At 47.7% G+C, this 20878-nt stretch overlaps 1 protein-coding gene across 1 annotated transcript in view; it reads right to left on the bottom strand.

The window, feature by feature from the left end:
- The window catches only part of LOC147684148 (uncharacterized), a 160365-nt gene that overhangs the window by 6338 nt on the left and 133149 nt on the right, over positions 1 to 20878 (bottom strand). Inside the window, exon 12 of the mRNA XM_086942602.1 lies at positions 10603 to 10697. Coding sequence (XP_086798728.1) covers positions 10603 to 10697 — 95 coding nt within the window. The remainder of the gene's footprint in view (positions 1 to 10602; positions 10698 to 20878) is intronic.

The following is a 20878-nucleotide window of genomic DNA, read 5'->3' as shown; positions in this document are numbered from 1 at the left end:
TCCTCCGGCCCGGCTCAGCTCGAGCCCCGATTCCTGCGCCTCTCTCCCCCCGCGGCTGCACTGCGGGCGAGAGAACTGTGCCGGAGTTCCTGGGGCACATTTTGGTGCCACTTTGACTTCTGGAGCCCCGGGGGAAGTTCCCGAAAAGTTTATTCGGAGATCGCTCCGAGGATTAGAGCCCGGGCCGCCCCGAGGAGAGGAGCCTGGAGGCGGAGCGTAGTGCGGCGCTGTCCGCGCACCTTGGCTGGCCCGAGTGCTGAAAAGCGGAACGCCGGAGATCTCAAAGGATCGGACTAGGCGGACTCCGCGGAGCGAGGTGGCTTCCTGGCGGTGCCCTGGTGGCAAGCACCATTGCTGGGCGACGGACTTTAGCTCTGTACCGGCGACCCCCCCACTGCCCGGGGTCTCGAGGGGCGACGCCTTGCGAACTCCGCGCCCGGAGGCGCTGGATGGCGGAGTTCGAGCAGTGCCCGAGCCGGGCAATCGACTGGTGATGGGGGGAGGCACCGGGTTTGCACTTTCCGGACCCGTTATCATTTGAGAGTTGCCCACGGACTTGCTGGCCCGGGCTGCCTTCTTGGGTCCCACCCTCCCGCCATCTTGTCTTTGTGTGGCTGAGCCCGGTGGCCCCTGCCCGCGCCCTTCGCACACGGGAGCCTCGACTCGTTCTGGCGCCAGCTCATCTACTGCCCTCCCTGGGAACACGAGACGGGAGGCCTACTCTTCGGACATTGCTGCCTGCCCTGCTGGCCCGAGGGCCGTCTTGCCCATGCTCGGACCGCCATTTTGTCGCCTGTGACGCACCACCCTTGTCCTCGGCGAAGGCCTCACATCTGGTGCCCGCGAGCGATGGCGCTCGCCTACAGCAACTAACCCTGGGCTTTGCCGGGCCCCAAGAGGACTGGAAGACGTGGCGCGGCACGGGGTGATCGCACCTTGCCGGAAATGCTCGGCAGGTCCCAGCAACTACGCGACAGGACGCAGCCGTCCCCGGGGGCCTCCCGGGCATCAACGGAAGCAACTGCGGGCGAGCCGCCGGTCACGCGGTCCTTCATGGAGGACTTATTCACCTCCCTCAAGGAGGAATTTCAGACTCTTAAGACCGAAGTGGCTGGAGAGGTCCGGGAGGTGCGCAGGGAAGTCGAGGGCCTGGGCGAACGGGTTGAGACTGTGGAGACGGCGGCTCAACGCCGCGATGAGGAGATAACCCATCTCCAACAGGACGTCCTCCGCCTCCGGGAGCAATGTGTCGAGCTCCAGGCCCACTCGGAGGACCTCGAGAACAGGTCCAGGAGGAACAACATCCGGGTCCGGGGTGTTCCATCCGCCGATGAAGGTGCGGACCTAGTGGCTTATCTGCAGGACCTGTTCCGTGACATCTTGGAGGAGGGAGCGGATTTCCCCATCCGCATTGACAGAGCACACAGGGTGGGCCGCCAGCGCCAGTCATCGGCACCCCCGCCTGATATCCTGGCATTCTTGCCGGATTTCCCTCTAAAGGAGCGCATCATGACTGAGGCCCGTAGGAAGCAACCATTGACCTTCCGCGAAAGACCTGTGGCGCTCTATCAGGACCTGTCTGCCATCACACTGCAAAAGCGCAGGTCTTTCCGCATCGCTACGGACTTTCTGCGAGAGCACGAGACAGCCTACTCCTGGGGTCACCCCTTCCGCCTTATCTTTCGTTGGAATGGGGTACTGCACCAGCTGCGCTCCTTACAAGATGTCTGCGGGGTGCTGGGACTTACTGCTACGGAGGAGGACGGGGCTACCCCCGCATGGAGGCGCCCCGAGCGGCGGGGCCGGCGGAGGTCGAGAAGGCGCCCATCGTCAGCGCCAGTGAGTCGTCCGGACTCGCCCACCATCAGAGCTGACATGGCGGAGGCCCTGAGGACTGCGGCCAGGAACTTGCCTGAATCTACTGGTGTGGCCTTGACGGCCTAAATTTTCTCCGGGGGGAGAGGTTCTTAGCTTTCACGATGCTGGGCTGGGGGTCGGGGGGCGGGGGGGTGGTGTGTGGCTGGACGTCCACTTGACTGTTTTCTGCAGACTCGCCCATTTGGGCTAGACTGAGACTATGGGGTGTTGTTTTTTGCTTTTTGTTTTGGCCGGTTGCCATCAATGGTTTTTGGGGGGGTTTCATTGTTGGTTTGTTGTGGGGGGGGTCCCGTCCGAAGCTGTCCGAACGAGTACGATGCCGCCTCTGGCCTTCCCTGCGCCCCTACCCCGCGCGCCCCCTCCGCTGATCCCCCGCCTGCTGCACAGCGCGCTGTTTCCCTGGAGGCGATGCCACCCCTGAAAGTAGTGACCCTTAATGTCAAGGGTCTGAATAACCCCGTAAAGCGTAGGGCGATCCTCTCCCTATTGGAAGGGTCGCAGGCGGATATTTGCCTCCTGCAGGAGACCCATTTACTCTCCAGAGATTGCCATAGGTTGCGCTCTGCCAAGTTCCCCACGCAACTTTTTTCCTCTGCTGCGACTAAGACCGCTGGGGTGGCCATTCTTCTAGCCAGCTCCTTTAGGGGGGAGGTGCTGTATAAACATGCCGAGCAGAAGGGGAGACTCTTAGTGTATCGCATGCGCTTAGGAGGTGTTACCTTTACGGTTGGTTCGGTCTACAGCCCAAACGATCACCAGGATCGTTTCCTGGACTCGGTACTGGTGGACGTTACTGCCTCGCCCGATCGCCATGTCATCCTGGGGGGAGACCTGAATATGGTCTTCGACTCCACTCTAGATAGGTCTGCCCAGCGTTTTCCGCAGACAGGGGAGCTTTCTAAAGCGGTGAGGGACCAGATTGCAGAGATGGACCTGCATGACCTCTGGCGCACCATGCATCCCACCGATAGGGACTACTCCTACTTTTCCCACGCACACCGCACTTATTCGCGGTTGGATTATCTTTTGGTGAGCGGCCCACTTCGCTCGGCCGCCATGGCGGCGGACATCGGGGTCTTGTCTCTGTCCGATCATGCGCCGGTCTCCGGAGTTTTTGCGTGGCCGGCGCCCCCCCCCTCGAGAGGGATGTGGCGGCTTCGGGACACGCTTCTCCATAAGAAATCGGTGGTGAGGCGAGTGGAGGAGGTCATCCAGGACTACCTGACCCACAATAACAACTCTGACACGTCCCTGGCTACACAGTGGGCGGCTTTGAAAACAGTCGTCAGGGGAGAGTTTATCTCCATTTCCTCGGCGGAAAATAAGGAACGCCAGCGCAAGAGGGAAGAACTGACGGCGCAGGTTAGGGAGCTTGAGCAGGTCCACCGCCGAACGGGGGCACCTCGGGTTTGGAAGCAACTGAAGGCGGCACGAAAACTCCTCTCTGCGTTGGATCTAGATCGGGCGGAGTACGCAGCGCTGCGCCTGAAACATGCCTTTTACACCGGCGGAGACAGGTGCGGTAAGCTCCTGGCCCATAGGCTTAGGGTTGTGCAGCAACGCAATGTGGTGAAGGAGCTGGTGGGAGTGGATGGGATCCCGGTTTCTGGTGACGCGGAGGTGGCCGATACCTTTCGATCCTTTTACGAGGCACTGTACGCTTCAGACTCTTCCCCACCGGGAGAGGCTGAGGCCTATCTGGAATCCGTGGCCCTCCCGGCCTTGGACCCCTCCCAGGCGGACCACCTAGAGAGGGACATTCACGTGGAGGAGGTCATCTCCGCGATCGCACGGCTGAAGCATGGCAAAGCCCCGGGCCCGGATGGCTACACGGCCTTGTTCTACAAGACCTTCTGTCCCACTGTTGCTCCCCTCCTGGCTCGCTTGTTCAACTCCTTCTCCGAACCGGGCGCCATCCCACCGGACCTCCTCTCGGCGACTGTGTCGGTTATCCCCAAGCCGGGGAAGGACCGGACCTTGTGCGGCTCGTACCGGCCCATTTCGCTCCTAAATGTGGACCTCAAGCTTTACACCGGAATCTTGGCGGCCAGACTGGGTCTACACTTACCAGGTTTGGTGGAGGCTGATCAGGCCGGTTTTGTACCCGGTAGGCAGACGGTCGACAACACGAAGAGAGTGACGCACGTCCTGGAAAAGGCCTCACGCGTCCCGGGGGAGCGGATGCTGCTGTCGGTCGACGCGGAGAAGGCCTTTGATAGGGTTCATTGGCCATACCTCGAGCTGGTCCTTGGGAAACTGGGAATCGGCGAGAAGTTCCGCACTATGGTCTTTAACTGCTATAGGAGACCGTCGGCGTCAGTGCGTGTCAATGGACACAGCTCCAGCAGCTTCACCATTGAGCGCGGCACGAGACAGGGTTGCCCTCTCTCGCCGCTCCTCTTCGCCCTTTATATGGAGCCGTTTGCGCAGAGGATCCGCGACAACCCGGACGCCATTGGGGTGAAGATGGGGCAATACACACACACTGTCAGCTTATACGCGGACGATGTCTTGTTGACCCTAGATGACCCCAGGCGGTCGCTCCCTGCCTGCGTCCAGGAGCTGAACGCTTTTGCCCGCGTTGCGGGCTTTAAAATGAACATGACCAAGTCGGCTGCACTGGATGTGTCGCTCTCTGCCGACACCAGACGGGACCTTCAAAGTCTCTTCCCTTTGCAGTGGTCCTCCTCCACGGTGCCTTACTTGGGCATTTTGCTTGCTCCCACCCTGCCTGCCATGGTCGCAGCTAACTATTCCTCTCTAGGCAAGAAGATGAAGGAGGAACTCGGCCGATGGAACAAGGGCCTACTCTCGTGGCTGGGCCGTATTGCGGCGGTGAAGATGACGATACTGCCCCAGATCCTGTACCTTTTCCGCGCTCTACCTCTTCAGCCCCCCGTGGGCTGGATACGGCAGGCGCAGGCAGACATCTCCCGCTTTGTGTGGCAAGGCCGTAAGCCTCGGATGAAGCGGGTCCTCTCCATGCTTGCCCCGGAGGCGGGAGGTCTCGGGGTCCCGGACCTCCGGAAGTACTTTCAGGCGGCGCAGCTCTGGTACCTGGTGGAGTGGAGCCGGTGGGAATCGGACAAACACTGGCTCTTTCAAGACCAGGCAGTTGCGGGCCGTACCCTCCAGGAGGTCCCGTTCCTACGGCGCGTTCACCGCCCGCCTAATCTCTACGCCTCCTTTATCACCCGGGTCCCGCTAAGAGTGTGGGACGCGGTGTGTGAGCTCCGGGAGCTCACCACTTTTCCGTCGCCGTTCACTCCCATTGCTGGCAACCCGGACTTCACTCCGGGTCTGGAGCCGGGGGTCTTTTCCCACTGGGTGAGTGCGGGATGTAGAGCGCTTTTCCAGATCTACGGACCGGAGGGCGTGCTCCCCTTCCAGCAGCTCCGACAGGAGTTTGGCCTGACGGAGGGGGACAGACTGCGCTACATGCAAGTCCGCCACTGGGCTCTTCAACCCTCAGTGCGTGACGTCGCCGCCCGTACGATTACGCCCTATGAGCGATGGTTGGTGACCCGGGCCTCGGACGCCAAACTCATCACTGATTTGTATAAATTTCTCCAACCCCCGCCGTTTCACTACCATAACCCGGGGAGAGAGCGCTGGCACAGGGAACTGGGCAGGACCCTGAGCCACAAGGAATGGGACAAGATTGCGTATCGGGCGAGGCACTCTGCGTACCACACTGGGCTGACGGAAACCTTCACTAAAGTGTCCACCTATTGGTACTACACCCCGGAGCGGCTCTACGAGATGCGCAAACTAGGCGATAAGGGTTGTTGGCGCGGCTGCGGACAGGAGGGCACCCTCACGCACATTCTCTGGGAGTGCCCGGTGCTGTCGGCCTACTGGAAGGAAGTCTTAGATGAGGTGGATAGGCATTTTGAGATTGAGCTCCCGCGCTTCCCCGCGTATGTCTTGCTTGGCCTCCCCAATGACTTGATGTATCCGCTGAAATCCCGCAGGGGCAGGCAGATTGCGATTGCGCTAGGCTCAGCCGTTCAGAACATACTTGTCCTTTGGCGCACCCCCACTGCCCCCTCTATCACTGGTTGGTTGCATAGGCTCTGGCAGGTACTGGGTATGGAGAAGATATCGCTAACGGTGGCGGGGAATGTTGACCAGTTTGAGGAGCTCTGGCATCCCTTTTTGGCACTGCTGTCCACGGAATTTCGCGAGCTAACGTGCCCACGGTACTTGCGCCTCCTTAGGCTGACACCGCCGGCGCCAGCGGCGGAGTGATTGAGCGGATTGGGGACCGGGGGCTGGGGGCGGGAAGTGGGGTTATATGCTTCTAATGCTGCTTTTCGGACGGGGATGTTGGGGTGTTGTTTTCTTTTCTTTCCTCCTTGCTTTTCTTTCTTCTCCTTTTCTGGGGTCGAGGGGCTGGTGGTATGGTATGCTTCTCCTTTGCTGTATCGCAGAGCGCTATTCTGGCTTGGCCTTGCCTAGGGAGTGGGGGCCTACGGGGGGTTGTTTACAGTGACTTACTGCCTTATGTTTTTTGCCTTGTTACCCTCTGGGGCTCCCTGCCTCCCTCTTCTTCTTCTGACTCGCTGCAACGTTTTGCCTCTTGTATTGTATGCTTGCCTGACCTCCTGCTCCCCTCCCCGTGTTTTTCATGCCTTCATAAAATACTTTAAACCTAAAATATATGGACAAAATATGTGAAAAGTCATTAGAATTCAATAGTAGATCGTACAATGTTGATCAACTAGACTCTGTATATACTCCGAAATTGCAGATTTCCTGGATGGAGCCCTTGGTGGTGTAAAAAAAAAAGGTTTATCTTCTAGCCTTCAACTTTGATATCATTTTCCAGTGGTTCGAGCTAATGCTTGATTTTCATCTCGGCCTCAAAGTTGTCGAACCAAAATTTGAACATCATAAAAGGGTTTTCCAAATGTCAATATATCAATATACCTCTAGTTCTTCGGTGCTGGATTTACCAACCCCAGGCCATTTACTTTAGGCTCCTCCTGCTCAACAGTTACCCCTGGATCAAGAACCATTTCAGCTGTCTGCAATTAGTCCTCCATTACCAAATTCTAACATCCATCCATCATCCACCATTCTCTACAGATGCTGTTCAAGATGTTCCTGTAGACCCAGTCAGAAAGCTGGCACCCCTAATACTGAAACCAAGACCCTTCCAGCAGGTGGATTCACAAGAGATCTTGCTAGGTATTTCCCCAACATTTACAGGACAGAAGTCTCCCTTCTGAGCTTCTTTTTCACATTTTCACCTGAACCATTAGTGGGTGAAGTTTGGGTTTTTAAAATGGGAAATAGTATTTCACTGGTAGGTGATCATAACTGAATTCCTAAACAGTTATCTCATTTACAACTTTCGCTTTTAATAAACTATGACATAGTTCCACTTATGAGTATGCCGATAGCCAGTAGGTTTCTGTGAGAAACCATTGCAAGCCAAAACTCTACATGGCTGATAAGAACCTTGAGTTTAAAAAGCCACCCTGAATACTACTAAGTAGTCATGCCCAGAACATTTGAAGCACATTCTAGCGCCTTCTTCAGTTGGTATTATACCCGGATGTTCAGCACAGAGTTGGAGAGAGACAATCAAATTTAGTCTTTCTTTTGAAGGAGGTACGTACAGACAGGGACATTCGCTTGCAAATATAAGTCAAATTACCACCACCCCGCCTCAGTATTGTGTGTAGCCTTTCAAAAATTTGAGCAAGCAAATTAATTTAGTACGGTTTGTAAAGAGGGGTACAAAGGTAATCAATCTTCCAATCACAAAAATATACCTCATTAGGGGGCATATGTATCACCTGTTTTGCAGTTGCAAGCGCTGCGATTCGCAAAAAAAACAACGTTTGCGACTAAAAATTTGCAAAATGCGATGTATAAGTAAAATCGCATTGCAAAATTAAGGAATTGCGAAAGCATTTAAGGAATCGCAAATTGCAATTCCTTAAATTCTATGTATCAAGCACCCAAGTTTTGTGATTTCTCATGAAGAAATCGCAAATTACCACCAACTTCGAGTTGGTGGTAATTTGCGATTTCTTTCACAAATGCACTTTTTGGCATTTGTAAAGGTGCCATGTGGCGCACATAAATGCCCTTAGGGCATGTATGCGCACACATGTCCATTTCAGGGGTGCATTAGGGTGTCCTTATGACACCCTTGCACCCTTGCAATTATTCTCAATTTGCGATTCTCAAATTGCGAATCGCAAATTGAGAATGACTTCCCAATCATTCCTCTGGGCCTCCTGGCCCATAGAAATGAATGGGAAGGTATTCCTTAATTGCGATTTCGCAATTTGCTAATCGCAATTAAGGAATATTAAGAATTCGCAAAAGAATTGCGAATTTCTAAATACATCCCATTTTGCAATTCTCAAATAGCGATTCTCAAAAAATCGCTATTTGAGAATCGCAAACACGGATGTTGATACATCTGCCCCTAGGTCACTTGAGCTGTCCCAGGCACACCTAGCTCCTTTTCAACATCAAAACTAAAGAAGGTAACTTTACACCCAACTTAGGCTGTTATTTTGAAGGTGATCACATTTACTAAGCCTAAATAAAAATTAATTTTGAAGTAACAAAGCAGTCACAACTAAGCACAACCAACTGGGTTACGTGGCATGAATACAACTATAGGGACAATGTATCTTGCTCCACATAGTTCACAACTGTCCCAAATGCAACAGGACAAATTGTCCAAATCCCTATTTTTGTATCTTATAAGGAACCACTTATTATTATTTGGAAGGTTACGAGTGTCAGCCTGTTTTACTGACAGAATCAGGGCAATCCTACAATGGTCATAAATTCAGAATTCAAATACAAAAATGTGAATCATGCAAAAAATAGATGAATTTCCTCACAAGAAAGCAAAATGTTAATTAGTGAAATTAAAACAATAAACAGTTGAATTTGCCGATTTTACTAAACATATTAGAAGGAGGAAATATAAAAAATCTCAATATATTTTTGAAGTTATCACTTACAAAATTTCTGCAAAAACTGATTTTCAAATTTAAGATGGCGTTCCTAATTCCTTGAGAAATGTCAATAAGGAATCTAGGCAATTTTTTTCTTTTTGTTAGTAAAACATTACATGTATGTATTAGATGTAAGCAAAAGTGTTGTATTATCTGGTATGGAGATGTATGTACCCTGACACTGAGGGTGACATCAAACAGCTGAAATAACAAGCTATATAAAGCTTTGTCTGAATACCTTTCTCACTCTCTTAGACAGTATTGGTTATAGGCTATTATTGACAGACATTGGTTTGTCCCTTGTGCATGCGCAATTTTGAAAGTTTTAGGACAGGTTTTCCTGTCCAAACAAATTCTGCCATTGTTTGCATGCTTTTCTATAAAAGCTGAGTTGTTAACTGTGTAGGTGCACATAGTCAGAAAATAAGGTGAGATATAGGGCCTGACTGCAAAACGTCTATTCTTATATATGTTGTCTCCACAATACATTGTAACCTCCTTCCTGAAAGTGCTTCTGTCTGAGATGAAAACCAGATCCTGTAAAGTTCACATCCAACCTCAAAGAACACTTGTTTGAATCAGTTTCACATCCTACACTAAGTTTCTTATTCCTCCTTGGATAATAGCCACGCACCTTATGGTGGTTAGATAAGTATCTGTCCACTCTTAAAATACCCTCACTCATTTCACAAAGAAAAATGTTCTCTCACAAAGCACAAGTTTGATTGTTGATGAGGAAGAAGCCTCAATGCTGAAGGAACCAATTTCCAATCTGTCAATAAGCAAAGTGATCTCTGGAGATTGCTTTGCTAGTTTCCATGTCACTCTTTACCACAGTTGTGCCTTCACAATCTTCCAAAACTTGGTTTGGAAGCAGATCTACATGGATTATATCTTCCGCAGATAAGTCTAGCTTGCCAGAAATAACATATACGGATGTATTTCTCACCTAGGAGAGATTAGAGCTATACAAGGGGGCCGAAAACACAACGAGCCATAAACAGTAAGAGACAGACCGTCCAGTTTGCTAAACATGTGTCTTGGTATTGTTATTTTGATTTTGCTCGGCGCACAGCTACCCTAGGGTTTCCCGGCGCCTCCTGAAAGAGCCAAGAGCAATAAGGAAGGAGATCTACATGTTAAATAGACAAATTTTCATGCCCCTCCGAAAATTCTCATAAGAAAGTTCATTTCGGAGACCTATAGGAAGAGAGTTCCATAAAGAAGGACCCAGATGCGAAAAAGAGTGATCGCCCATACGCACTAGTCTCGTCCTAGGAACAATAAACTTGGCATGAGTGGCTGAGCGGAGTGCACGGGATGGAACATAGGAGTGAACTAGAGTCTTCAGGTTGGGAGGTGCCTTACCAGATTTTATCTTAAACATAAGTCTCAATGCTTTAAATTTAATGCCGCTCTCAATCCTGAGCCAATGGAGGTCTCGAACTGACCCAGAGATGGAAGCAGTTTTAGGAATCTTACAAAGCAGTCTCACAGCAGCATTCTGTACTAACTGAAGCTTGCGTAACACATCCTTGGTGGCACCCAAGTACAGAATGTTACTGCAGTCCAGTCTAGAGATGATGAGAGCCTGGACGACAGTACGTTGGGTACTGCTATGGATTATCTTTATAAGACCTTAAATAATGTATGGAAAAAAATAATCTGTTTGCAGGATGACGCACTCATTAAGCATCCTTTATGTACATTACAAAATGTAAACAATACTCACCTTCTCCAACAGTTGCTTCTCAATTTCCAAGATACTCATAATTGGAAGTGTTCTCAAGAGCTTCAGTTGCAAAGTGATCACCTGAGACTTTTTAACTGCAATGAAAAAAGGAGTGTTATAATTACATATTTTAGTATTGGTAATTCTTTTTGACCACCCTCAATTACATAAAGGAGATCTGTATTGCCCATAAAGCAACAACCACAATCTACACTTAGATTGGTAGCTGGTGGACGTGGTTATCATTGGATTGCAGTCTTGCCCAGTGCTTAATTTGAGCAGGTGGTTGCCACTGGAGGCCACTGCTTCTCATTTTTGGGGAACTGTACTTTATTTTTCCTATCCGATGTTGATCGAGAGTAAGTGAGGGAAAGACAAACACAGGGGAAGGGCAGGGACGTAACAAACACCCACAGGCTTCAGTAGGTGAAGGGGGCCCCCTCAGCTCTTCCGTAGAGAGCTGTGGGAGAGAGGCTTGCGCAAAAGCAAGCCTCTCTCTCTTTAAAGCAAGTGCAGTCAGCAGCCTGCTCCGAGCTTCTTGCTGACTGAAGAGAAACAAAGTAACAACTTACATTGTTTTTTTTCAGTCAGAGCCACAAGCCAGGCCCGGAAGGATGGGGTGGGGGCCCTCTGAGTTACAGGCCTGGGATGTGCAATTAGAGGGCTCTGTAAGTAAGTGTTAACACAGTGATCAGGGACATTTTAAGGAATTTGGGGGCCCAGGGCCAAATGGATTTTGGGGGCCCCTGTTCAGAACAGTTTTGAATTTCTGATCCTATTTCAGCTCTATTATGCCCTCTTTGGCCAGGTCAATGAAAATGCACAGACTCACTCATCTAAATTCTAAATGTGTTTATTTCTAAAAATTCAGGGACAGTGATATGTGTTTTCAATATTGTAACACAGCAGCAGCTCACTAATATTACTGCAAATAATCTCTTGAGGCCCCCTCCCATTTCTCATACATGGGGTCTGGTTTTGAACTAAAAGAAAAATATTTATGGATGTTTGATGATATCGAAACACAACATTTGGCTGCAAAAGGCCCGTAATAGACTCTCACACATCACCCACATTAAAAATAAATTAAAGGTAAACTGTAATTTTAAGAATTTGTTTAAAAAACAGTCAGTCCTCAGGGCAAGACTCTGCAGAACAGAACTGGCTCTGTAAGGGGGGCACTTGAAAGACTGGGGCCCTGGGCAAGAGCCCACTTTGCCCATGTGTTTAAAACGTCTCTGCATCCGTGCACCTTCCTGCATGTACCCACGTGTCCCACCCATGAACCCCTACCTGTGACTGCACCCCCTGGCCACCACCTGTGGTTCAAATTTATGGCGTGTCCCCTGCCTACAGGGAGCAGGAGACACACTGTGCGCCCTAAGGCATAGCTCCACCCTTACTCATGGGCGAGAGAGATGCTACCCACGCACCCTATGCAGGGCCTTATCAGTAACTAGGAAGTGCCTTCAAGGAAAAACAGACAACGGCCCTTCAACAAAAGCCGCCCAGGCACCAGCTGCGGGGCACCCAGCCGCTCACGCCTTCTCATCATCCACACGGTTTAATAATCCTACGACCTTCCTGTTACTGGGTCAAAAAAGTTCTGTAGAGTGCACAGAGCAATTGGTCACTATTCCAGTTGCCATTTTGTGTAATGTTTGCGCTGGAGATACACAGCTGTCTAAAGGCTGATAAGGCAAAATAAAATACAGTGTTTATAGGTGAGTGGGTGCATTGTGTGTTTGAGCGATTAAAACACTCTGAAGATCACTACAGCTTCCACTGGTCCCATAATTTAAAAAAATCAATAGTAATTATTTATAGCAAAATAATTGCTGTTACTTATTTATCTTGAAGAGCTAACGATCATTGATAAAGCCAATAGTCCTGGCTGATTTTAGGTTGTCAGTTATGTTATATATCTGGATACAAGTACAGAAAGCTCAGAGAGGAACCAAAAAACCGATTGGTTGGCACACTATCAGAATAATAATAATAATAATAATAATAATAATAATAATAATAATAATAGGGGCATTTGTAGAGCGCTGAGTTACGCACACCGGCGTGTCCCCGCGCTGAGGTGAGAGAGGCGGAAGCTGAGAGTTTAGCTGGAGGGCGAGCAGTCTATCTGACATATAGGTACGTTTTTAATTTAGCACGGAACCTAGTTTCTACTGGTTCTAAACGTAGCTCCATCGGAAGTTTGTTCCAATGTTTTGCCGCTAAGTACCTGAACGATCTGCCTCCCATGCGGGCTTTCTTCACCTTGGGGATTCTCAACAGTCCCCCACCCGCAGATCTTAACGCTCGAGCAGGTTCATAGGATTCAATCAAGCTCTGCAATGGTCGAGGTGCCCTGCCATTCAGAATCCGATGGCAGGTGCAGAGGGCCTTGTACTCTACTCTGCTCCTCACCGGGAGCCAGTGCAGCTTCTGCAAGGCCTCCCTCGAGGGCGCCCTTTTGGGCAGCCTGAGAATCAAACGTGCTGCCGCATTCTGCAGCACTTGAAGGCGACCAAAACTCTTCCCAGGTGCCCCCAGGTACAGCAGGTTCGCATAATCCAACCTTGCGGTCACCAATGCATGTACCAGGGTTTTACGGGCCTCCATGGGCAACAGTTCCAGAACTTTCCTCAGCCTTTTCAAAACTCCAAAGCACAAACCCACCACACGGTTGATTTGGGGCCCAAAGGTAAGGCCCGCATCAAACCATACCCCCAAGTTTTTTGCCTCCTGACAGGGGGTGGGGGTCGGCCCTAAACAAGATGGCCACCAAGCCGACGACCAAGCAGACACAGAATCACAGAAATGTAGTTTACTTCTTTAAGTCACACCCTTAATTACATAGACCACCCCCCTTTCAGAGACCCCCGCTTTTTGCATCCCACGTAAAGCCCTTGTCAGTGGCGTCAAGAAGGCTCCGCATGGAACTGGCTGCATCATCCTGTATTATGCCAGTCCCTACACATTTTTCTGCTGTATCTCGATTCTTGTACGTAAAGTCTTTTATAGCGCTTCACAACTCACTTAATCAGCTCTAGTTAGGGTGACCAACTGGCATGGGTGCAAATTCAGGACAGTGAGTGTAAAAATTCAGGACAAAGGGTTCAAATTCAGGACAAAAATTAAGGACAGGAAGTCGGAATTCAGGATAAAAGGTACGTTTTACAGACATATCAGAGGAGGTTGCGCAAAAGTATATCAGTAAGTACATAGACAACTACTTAAGTACAAGTGAAAATAAGTTTATATTAGGTTGAGCCAATTGTGCACTTCATGGTTTTTCAGTATGCGCGCAGCTTGAGCAAATGTGCAGGTCTTTTTGTGGTAACAAAACCACCCCCACCCCACCTTTCCAGCCTCCCAGGGAAACGCATGATGCCCTGTTCAGCCAGTCCAGTATTGCAACCACCCTCCAATGGTGCCCCTAATCTCCACCAAGACTGTATCTCATGTGCATTTAATTTCTTTTATAGTGCTACTCAACCCAAGTAAGTAGGACAGGGTGTTGGGTGTGTTACATCACTTACATCATACAGAGACAAGGACTCATATAAACATGAAAGTCAATGTATAGGAAATGTTACTTAACATAATGGGGGTTGCAAGGTGTAATCATTCTTTCATCCATCATTCAGTCTTTCGCCATTCATTCTGTCCTTCCTTCTGTGTGCCCATCCATATCAATATTCAACCATTTGCAAGCCTATTCATCATCTATCCTTCCATCCATCCATCATTCCACTCATCTATCCCTCCACCCACCCTTTCACTCATCCATACCTCCATTCATCCTTTCACCCTACCAATCGTACACTCATCCATCCACTCTTCCACTCATCCATCCATTCACTCATCCATCTAGCCATTTAACCTTTCACCCATCGAGCTATACTTTCACTTACTCATTCATCCACCCATTCACCCTTTGTCATCCATCCATCCCCCCTTTCTCTCACCATCCCCTTTCACTTAGTCATCCATCCTTCCATCCATCCATCCATCTACTCATCCACTCATGAATCCATCCAATGACCCTATCCTCTCACTCATCCATTCATCCTTTCTCTCATCCATCCACCCTTTCACCCCGTCACTCATCCATCCATCCTTTCTCTCATCCATCCACCCTTTTACTCCTTCACTCATCTATCCACCCTTTTGTCCATTTACCCTCCCTTGCACTCACTCATCCAGCCTTACATCCACCCTTTCAATCATCCATCGTTTCATTCTTTCACTTATCAATTCATAAATCCTCCCATCAGTTCACTCATCCATCCACCCATTCACTCACCTATCATCCACCCTTTCACTCATCCATCCACTCATCCATCTATTTACCCGTCCATCTACCCTTCCACCCATGCATCCATGTATTTACCTTCTCTCATCCATCCATCCACTCACTTATCCGTCCATCCTTTCTCTCATTATCCATTCATTCAACCTTTCATTCATCCATTCACCCTTTCACTAATCCATCCAGCCATCCCTTCACTTATTCACGTTTTCACATGAATTATGAGCTGAGCCTTTGTCGGCAGAGTTGCAGATGGAAGGAGCCCACCAAGTGCTTCACCCCTGCTGTAGTTCCTAAAGCTAGGGGTGGGACAGGGGAGGGCTCACTATACCCCTCTACATAGGCAATCCAAAAAAGGTGGAAGTCATGAGTCATGCATGAAGCACAGTGCCACTGTGACATGGTGTTGTTTTCAGGACTTTAAGTGGGATGAAAAAACTGGGGGTTCTCTCCAAAGGGGGTCTTCGATGTAATTAAGGGCATGGCTTAAAACAACTAAGCTAAAAATCTGTGCTTAGCATAGTGTGCCGCCCGACTGGTAATTTGTTGCTTCTTTCATTGCATCCAGATATATAACAGAACACGCAGAGTTACGCCTACAAGCCAGAACTGTTGGCTTTGTCAATGGTTGTCAGTTGCATTAAATTAAAAAGCAGCAAGCGTGGCTTTGTTGAATATAACACTGAAAATGCGTCCGTTTTAAAATGATGAGACATTGAAAGACCCATAACCCTTTTTTTTTTTTTTACTTGTTTCACCGCCTTCTTTTTGTGAACCTGATTCTCGTGTAGCAGCATTGGCGTTTTTGTGCATTTCTTCCACCTGACTGAACGCCCTGCCCTAGACCGAGGTTGCAAGAGGCCAACACATGCATTAAGAGCCCAGACAGTCCCATTGTCATTCTATATGTGGCAACCAGCCCCATACAGAATGACAATGGGTGGATGGGGCTTGCCTTGCGCTCAGTGCGCTCGGAGGATGAGTGTGTGGTGGCCCCATCATGGAGGTGAGGCTTCTGGCAGGGGAACAGTGATGTTCCCTAATGCCCAAAACTACGGACAAAAGGCGTCCTTTAAAGGGGTCGCCATGGACAACGGACGTGAGATCCAAATTACGGACGGTCTGTGAAATTTATGGACGGTTGGTCACCCTAGCTCTAGTTGAGTCAAGCGGATCACGTTTCTCTGAAAGAAGTATATGCATTCTATTTTTTTAAGGAGCACAAAACGCAAAACCAACCTGTTAAGTGTATATAGATTTAGTCATTTTTGTGTAAAACGCAAGCACACAGCCGGTCTGCTTTTAGTTATGTAGGCTCCAGTCTGCTTTTAGTTATTTAGGCTCTCTCAATACAAAGAAAGGTGTTTGATGTATTTCTTCACTAGCTCTGATGTATTGTGCCATTTTGATTATATTCCTAATTAATTTTGTAACTGTACTAGATTGTATCGACTCTGTTTAGGGAAATGAATAACATCTCCAAAAATGCAACATGCTATTGGCTCGAAGGTCAGGACTGTCTGGAGTTTGTCAAACCTGGTATAGCTGACTTGGTGGGGTGTCACATAATTTATTGTTAAAAAGCTTTTATAAATGCAAAGTTTGGCTCTGTTCTCAAATCTATCAGATAGATATACAATCTCCTCTTCCTCAGGCCCTTAGACTGGTACTAATGTATAGTAAGTTTACCAGGTAGTCCAAGTCACCAGGAGCACCCTATTCAGGGCCATCTATTCCTTTTACAAAGCATTGTAATTTGGAAGCTATCTATCTGGCCCAAATAGAGAAATAAGGCTTTATATTTTAAGGATCGTATATTGTATTAATCTTTGCAATCAAGAGAACCAAGGAAAGTTTATCAGAGCGTACGTTGCCAGGATGAATATATTTATTTCACAAAACAGAAACGGCTGACACAAGAACGAGAAGTTTCTGAAAGTAAACAGTTCTTATCAGCATTCTGTTTGTACTCTGCTCTTCATTTTGATCTACCTGCCATGGGTCGCAAGGGAGATGCCATGGGTCGCAAGGGGAGGCCCTTGGTAGCAAGGTGTCGCAGGTGCGATCCCTGGCGACTTCTAAATGATAGTCCATGGCTGCATCCTTCCTCTTGGTACTTTTCATTGGCTCCTGCCTCTGATGCAGTGCCTCACTAGGACACCCTGCCACTCAGCTAACACTGACTACTAGAGAAGAGCACAAGCCTCCAACCTCTGGAGGGCCTAGGATGACCAGGTGTCCTGGATTCGCCAGGACAGTCCAGGTTTTTCACCAGCTGTCCCATTAGATTTCGGCAATTTTAGCACATGTCCTGGTTTTCAGAGAGGGACGAATAAAGACATAGGGAGGCACGTTTTATGTGTTTCATGGGCAGTATGGCGGGTTGCTGGCTTGAGAGCTCTTGACTGGCATGGAGAATGGGGGGGCCCCCTCCTTGTACTTTGCAGGGGGGGCCCCCTCAAGTTTCGTTACGCCACTGGGGAAAGGAGGAAGAGAAAGTCAGACATATCTTCATGAACAGAGATAGCCAACACCTCTAGGAAAGGGGTAAAGGGGTCAGGTGTGCCTGGTAGTGGATTAAAGAGGCATGAGGTGGATTCAAGACTACCCATTCCCAGCACCGACATTTAAAAGCTATGGCTGCGGGCTTCGAAGCAGAACTTTGGGCACTAGAGTTCATTATTTTACAACTTAACAACTGGTCTTTCCAGAGAATGAAGTGTTTACAGTAACTTTACAATGTGCCACTGCTTGCTCCATCAATCAACTCCTGGATCAGCCTATGTGTTTGGAAAAGTAAGTTATACACAGCTTAATATGCATATGTGAAATGAAATGCAAGCATCACGAGTGGTACGTATATGAAAGATTAAAACATACCACCAGTTAATGTTAACCAAAAGAACCATTTACCACTTTCTAAGGCAGTAGAATAACACTGCGTGATCTCATTCACAATTTAAGACAGAAAGGCCCAGATCACAAAACATTTTTGACTGGTTTTATTTCATTTCCTGGGTGGTAAGTAAGCAGGTGTTTAGTGCACACATCTATTACCACTGTATCATGAAGGCAGAAATCTAGTGGTGGTAATCTGTGGCAAAAATGTTTGTATATATGTATGATGTGCAGGGGAGTAGTATGTTGAATCAAGATTTGGGGGGGTTAAACTTCAGATTTCCCAAAATCATGCTGGCATATAATGATAAAATATTTAATGAGAAGCCGTACTCAAGTGGGGCTTAAGTGGCAGTGGAAAGAGAGGAGTACGGATTGCTAGGGGTACTTAAAACACAATAGATTGCAAACTAACCCACTTTTAAGGCAGAGATGAAAGAGAGAGTGTGTGTGTTTGTGTCAGAGTGGGCATGTAAAAATCCAGAGTGGAATCCAACACACACCTCACCAGACCTGACTGAAAGCACCTGTACCCAAGTATCAGGCGGGTGTAACACACCAAACATCCCCCGTGAAGCTACACCACTGATGTGGTATTTTTGTGTGGTAGTGACATGTTGTGTTGTTTTTTGTGCTGTTATATACTAATGTGTTGCTTTATTGCAATGCGATTTTGTTGTGTTGTACTGTGGTTATTATAATATTTTGACTGATCCTTTTCTTGTGTCCTACTATTTTTTAATGATGTTGTAATGCTGCTTTCTGTAAATTACTTTGTTAGTTCTATTTTCTAATTCAAATATATCAACAAATGCTGCTACATGTCCAGATGTCTGTAGCATGTATCTTTAAAGTTCCCATTACAGGCAATCATTTACCACACTGAAGGGTGGTACATAGCTTTCCTCCAGCTCTTCGGCTTTTTAAGTCAACAGATACCCAAAACAGTGGCAGAAACTATCCCTTAACAGCACTCCCAACACTCATTTTATGTGATGCAATACTAGGGGTTGTGTCAGATAATTCAGCACTACCAGTGATAATTTAAGACCCAAGGCCAGAAAGAAACATATGTCACTTGTACTATTTTATGTCCTTGGTGGTAAGTAAAGGAAGTGCTCGCTCCAAACACGCTTTACCGTGGTTTTATAAAAACAGGATTCTGGAGATGGTAATGTGGGACAAAAAAGTTTTTGGACATTCACTGTGTGGCAATTTGTGGTGGTGCTGATCTGTTCTGTTGTGTTTTTGTGCCTTTGTGCTTTTGATCTGCATTACTGCAATGTGATTTTGGTGTGTTTTCCTTCAGCTGTTGTTTTGTGTTCTGTTTTGACTGCTGCTTAGTCATGTGCCCCTTAAGTTTTAACTGTGTTGTAGTTGTCAAGGGAAATTTAAAGGCCTGTACTACTTTTGTATCGAAATGCTGCAACATTTGTTGGCAGATCTAATGTATAATAAAATGCATACACAAAGCAGCATCACAAGACATTCATAACATGAGGGTGCAACACATCAAAACAGTCAACGCAGAACGCAACACACCCTCTGTACAACACAACAACATCACTTTGTGATAATGTAGCACAAAAAACAACAGAGCACATCATCATCGAACAAAATTCAATCCAACAGATGTGAGCAAACATTCTTGTCACACCTTTCCACATCCATAAACCTGTTTTCATAATAAGGTGGTAAAAGGGTTTTGCACCAGCACTGCCTTATCTTACCATGATGGACAGTAAATGGTGCCAGTCAAAAATGTTCCAGCCACAGTCAGCACAAAACTGTGAGGCGGACTGTCTGAAATTAGTACTTTCAGTGCCCACATGGTGTGATACATTCCTGGTGATCAATTAATCAATCAATCAGCATTTGTATAGCACACTGATCACTGAGGGGGAGGGATAATGCTAGTTTAAGACAGGTTCCTCCCAAACTTTGGTCTGGCAGGGGCATTATGTAGTAGAAGAGTGGACAGTGGTCTTTTACCACCTTACACAATGGTCATTTCAACTCAAATTACATGTACCCTGAACATTTGGTTCAGATGTCAATTATCAACCTAATGTTAGGAACCAAACATCACATTATTTTAGCTGCTCAGTAGATAAGCTTTTAGTAGCAATAGCTTTCAAATTTAAAAGTGGCTAGAATATGTTTGTACCCCACTGTCCATTTCCACCACCAAAATAATAGAAATTGGGCAAGGAAATTGTGCTCAAAGAGCCGTCTTACGAGAGGGTGTGTTATAGCAATTTATAGATATAAACATGTTTTCTAGAAACCATTTTTCCTGCACATTTAGAATCTAGGGGGCCGATTCACAGAATTAACTTAAGATAAAAACCTAAACTTACTACTTTTGGTATTCACAGAAGTTATGATTTTGTCTTAAGTTTGTCTTAAGACAGACTTAAGACAAACTTAAGTAAGGATTTTGTCATAAGTCTGACATCAGTGAAATGAAGAAAAAAATTGAAATAAATATAAAATAACAACAAACCCTCACTAGGCTTGTCACTTATGAAAGTAGTGCAGCAGGATTCGGATATGTTGAAAGTGGGCCTGTGCTATAAATTAATGAATGGATGACTGAATAAATGACGTTTTCGTAACTCATACAAATACCTATGCTATGCTTGGTAACTGGGAACTAGTGCAGAATTGGGAGAGAGTGGGACACAGAAAATGATGTGGAATAAGCAGGAGAACGGCTGCCCCATTCTGTACACTTTAGAGTTGAGAAACAGATTTAGCAGGAACATCTAGGAAAAGGGAGTTGCCATAGTCAATTGTAGATAGTATATCCGCTTGGACCACAGTTTTCCTGAGTTGAAGGCTGAGCAAGAGAAGATTCTTACAGAGGAGCTTGATGTAATAGAAGCAAGTGGATGCAACTTGAGAACTGTGATTAGAAAAGGATACAGAAAAGTCAGAAATGGCACCTAAGTTATAAACTGAGAGTAAGGGTGCAGGTGTAGGGCCAAGATCCATTGGGTACCACGCCAAGGACCAGATGGAAGGAAGGTGGCCAACAAGGAGAACATCAGGTTTATTGGAATTTGG

Source organism: Lissotriton vulgaris, chromosome 11 (assembly GCF_964263255.1).
Source record: "Lissotriton vulgaris chromosome 11, aLisVul1.2, whole genome shotgun sequence".
In the NCBI taxonomy this organism is placed as follows: Eukaryota; Metazoa; Chordata; class Amphibia; order Caudata; family Salamandridae; genus Lissotriton; species Lissotriton vulgaris.
Note: the sequence above shows the minus strand (reverse complement) of the source record. Positions and strands in the feature narration are given on the sequence as shown.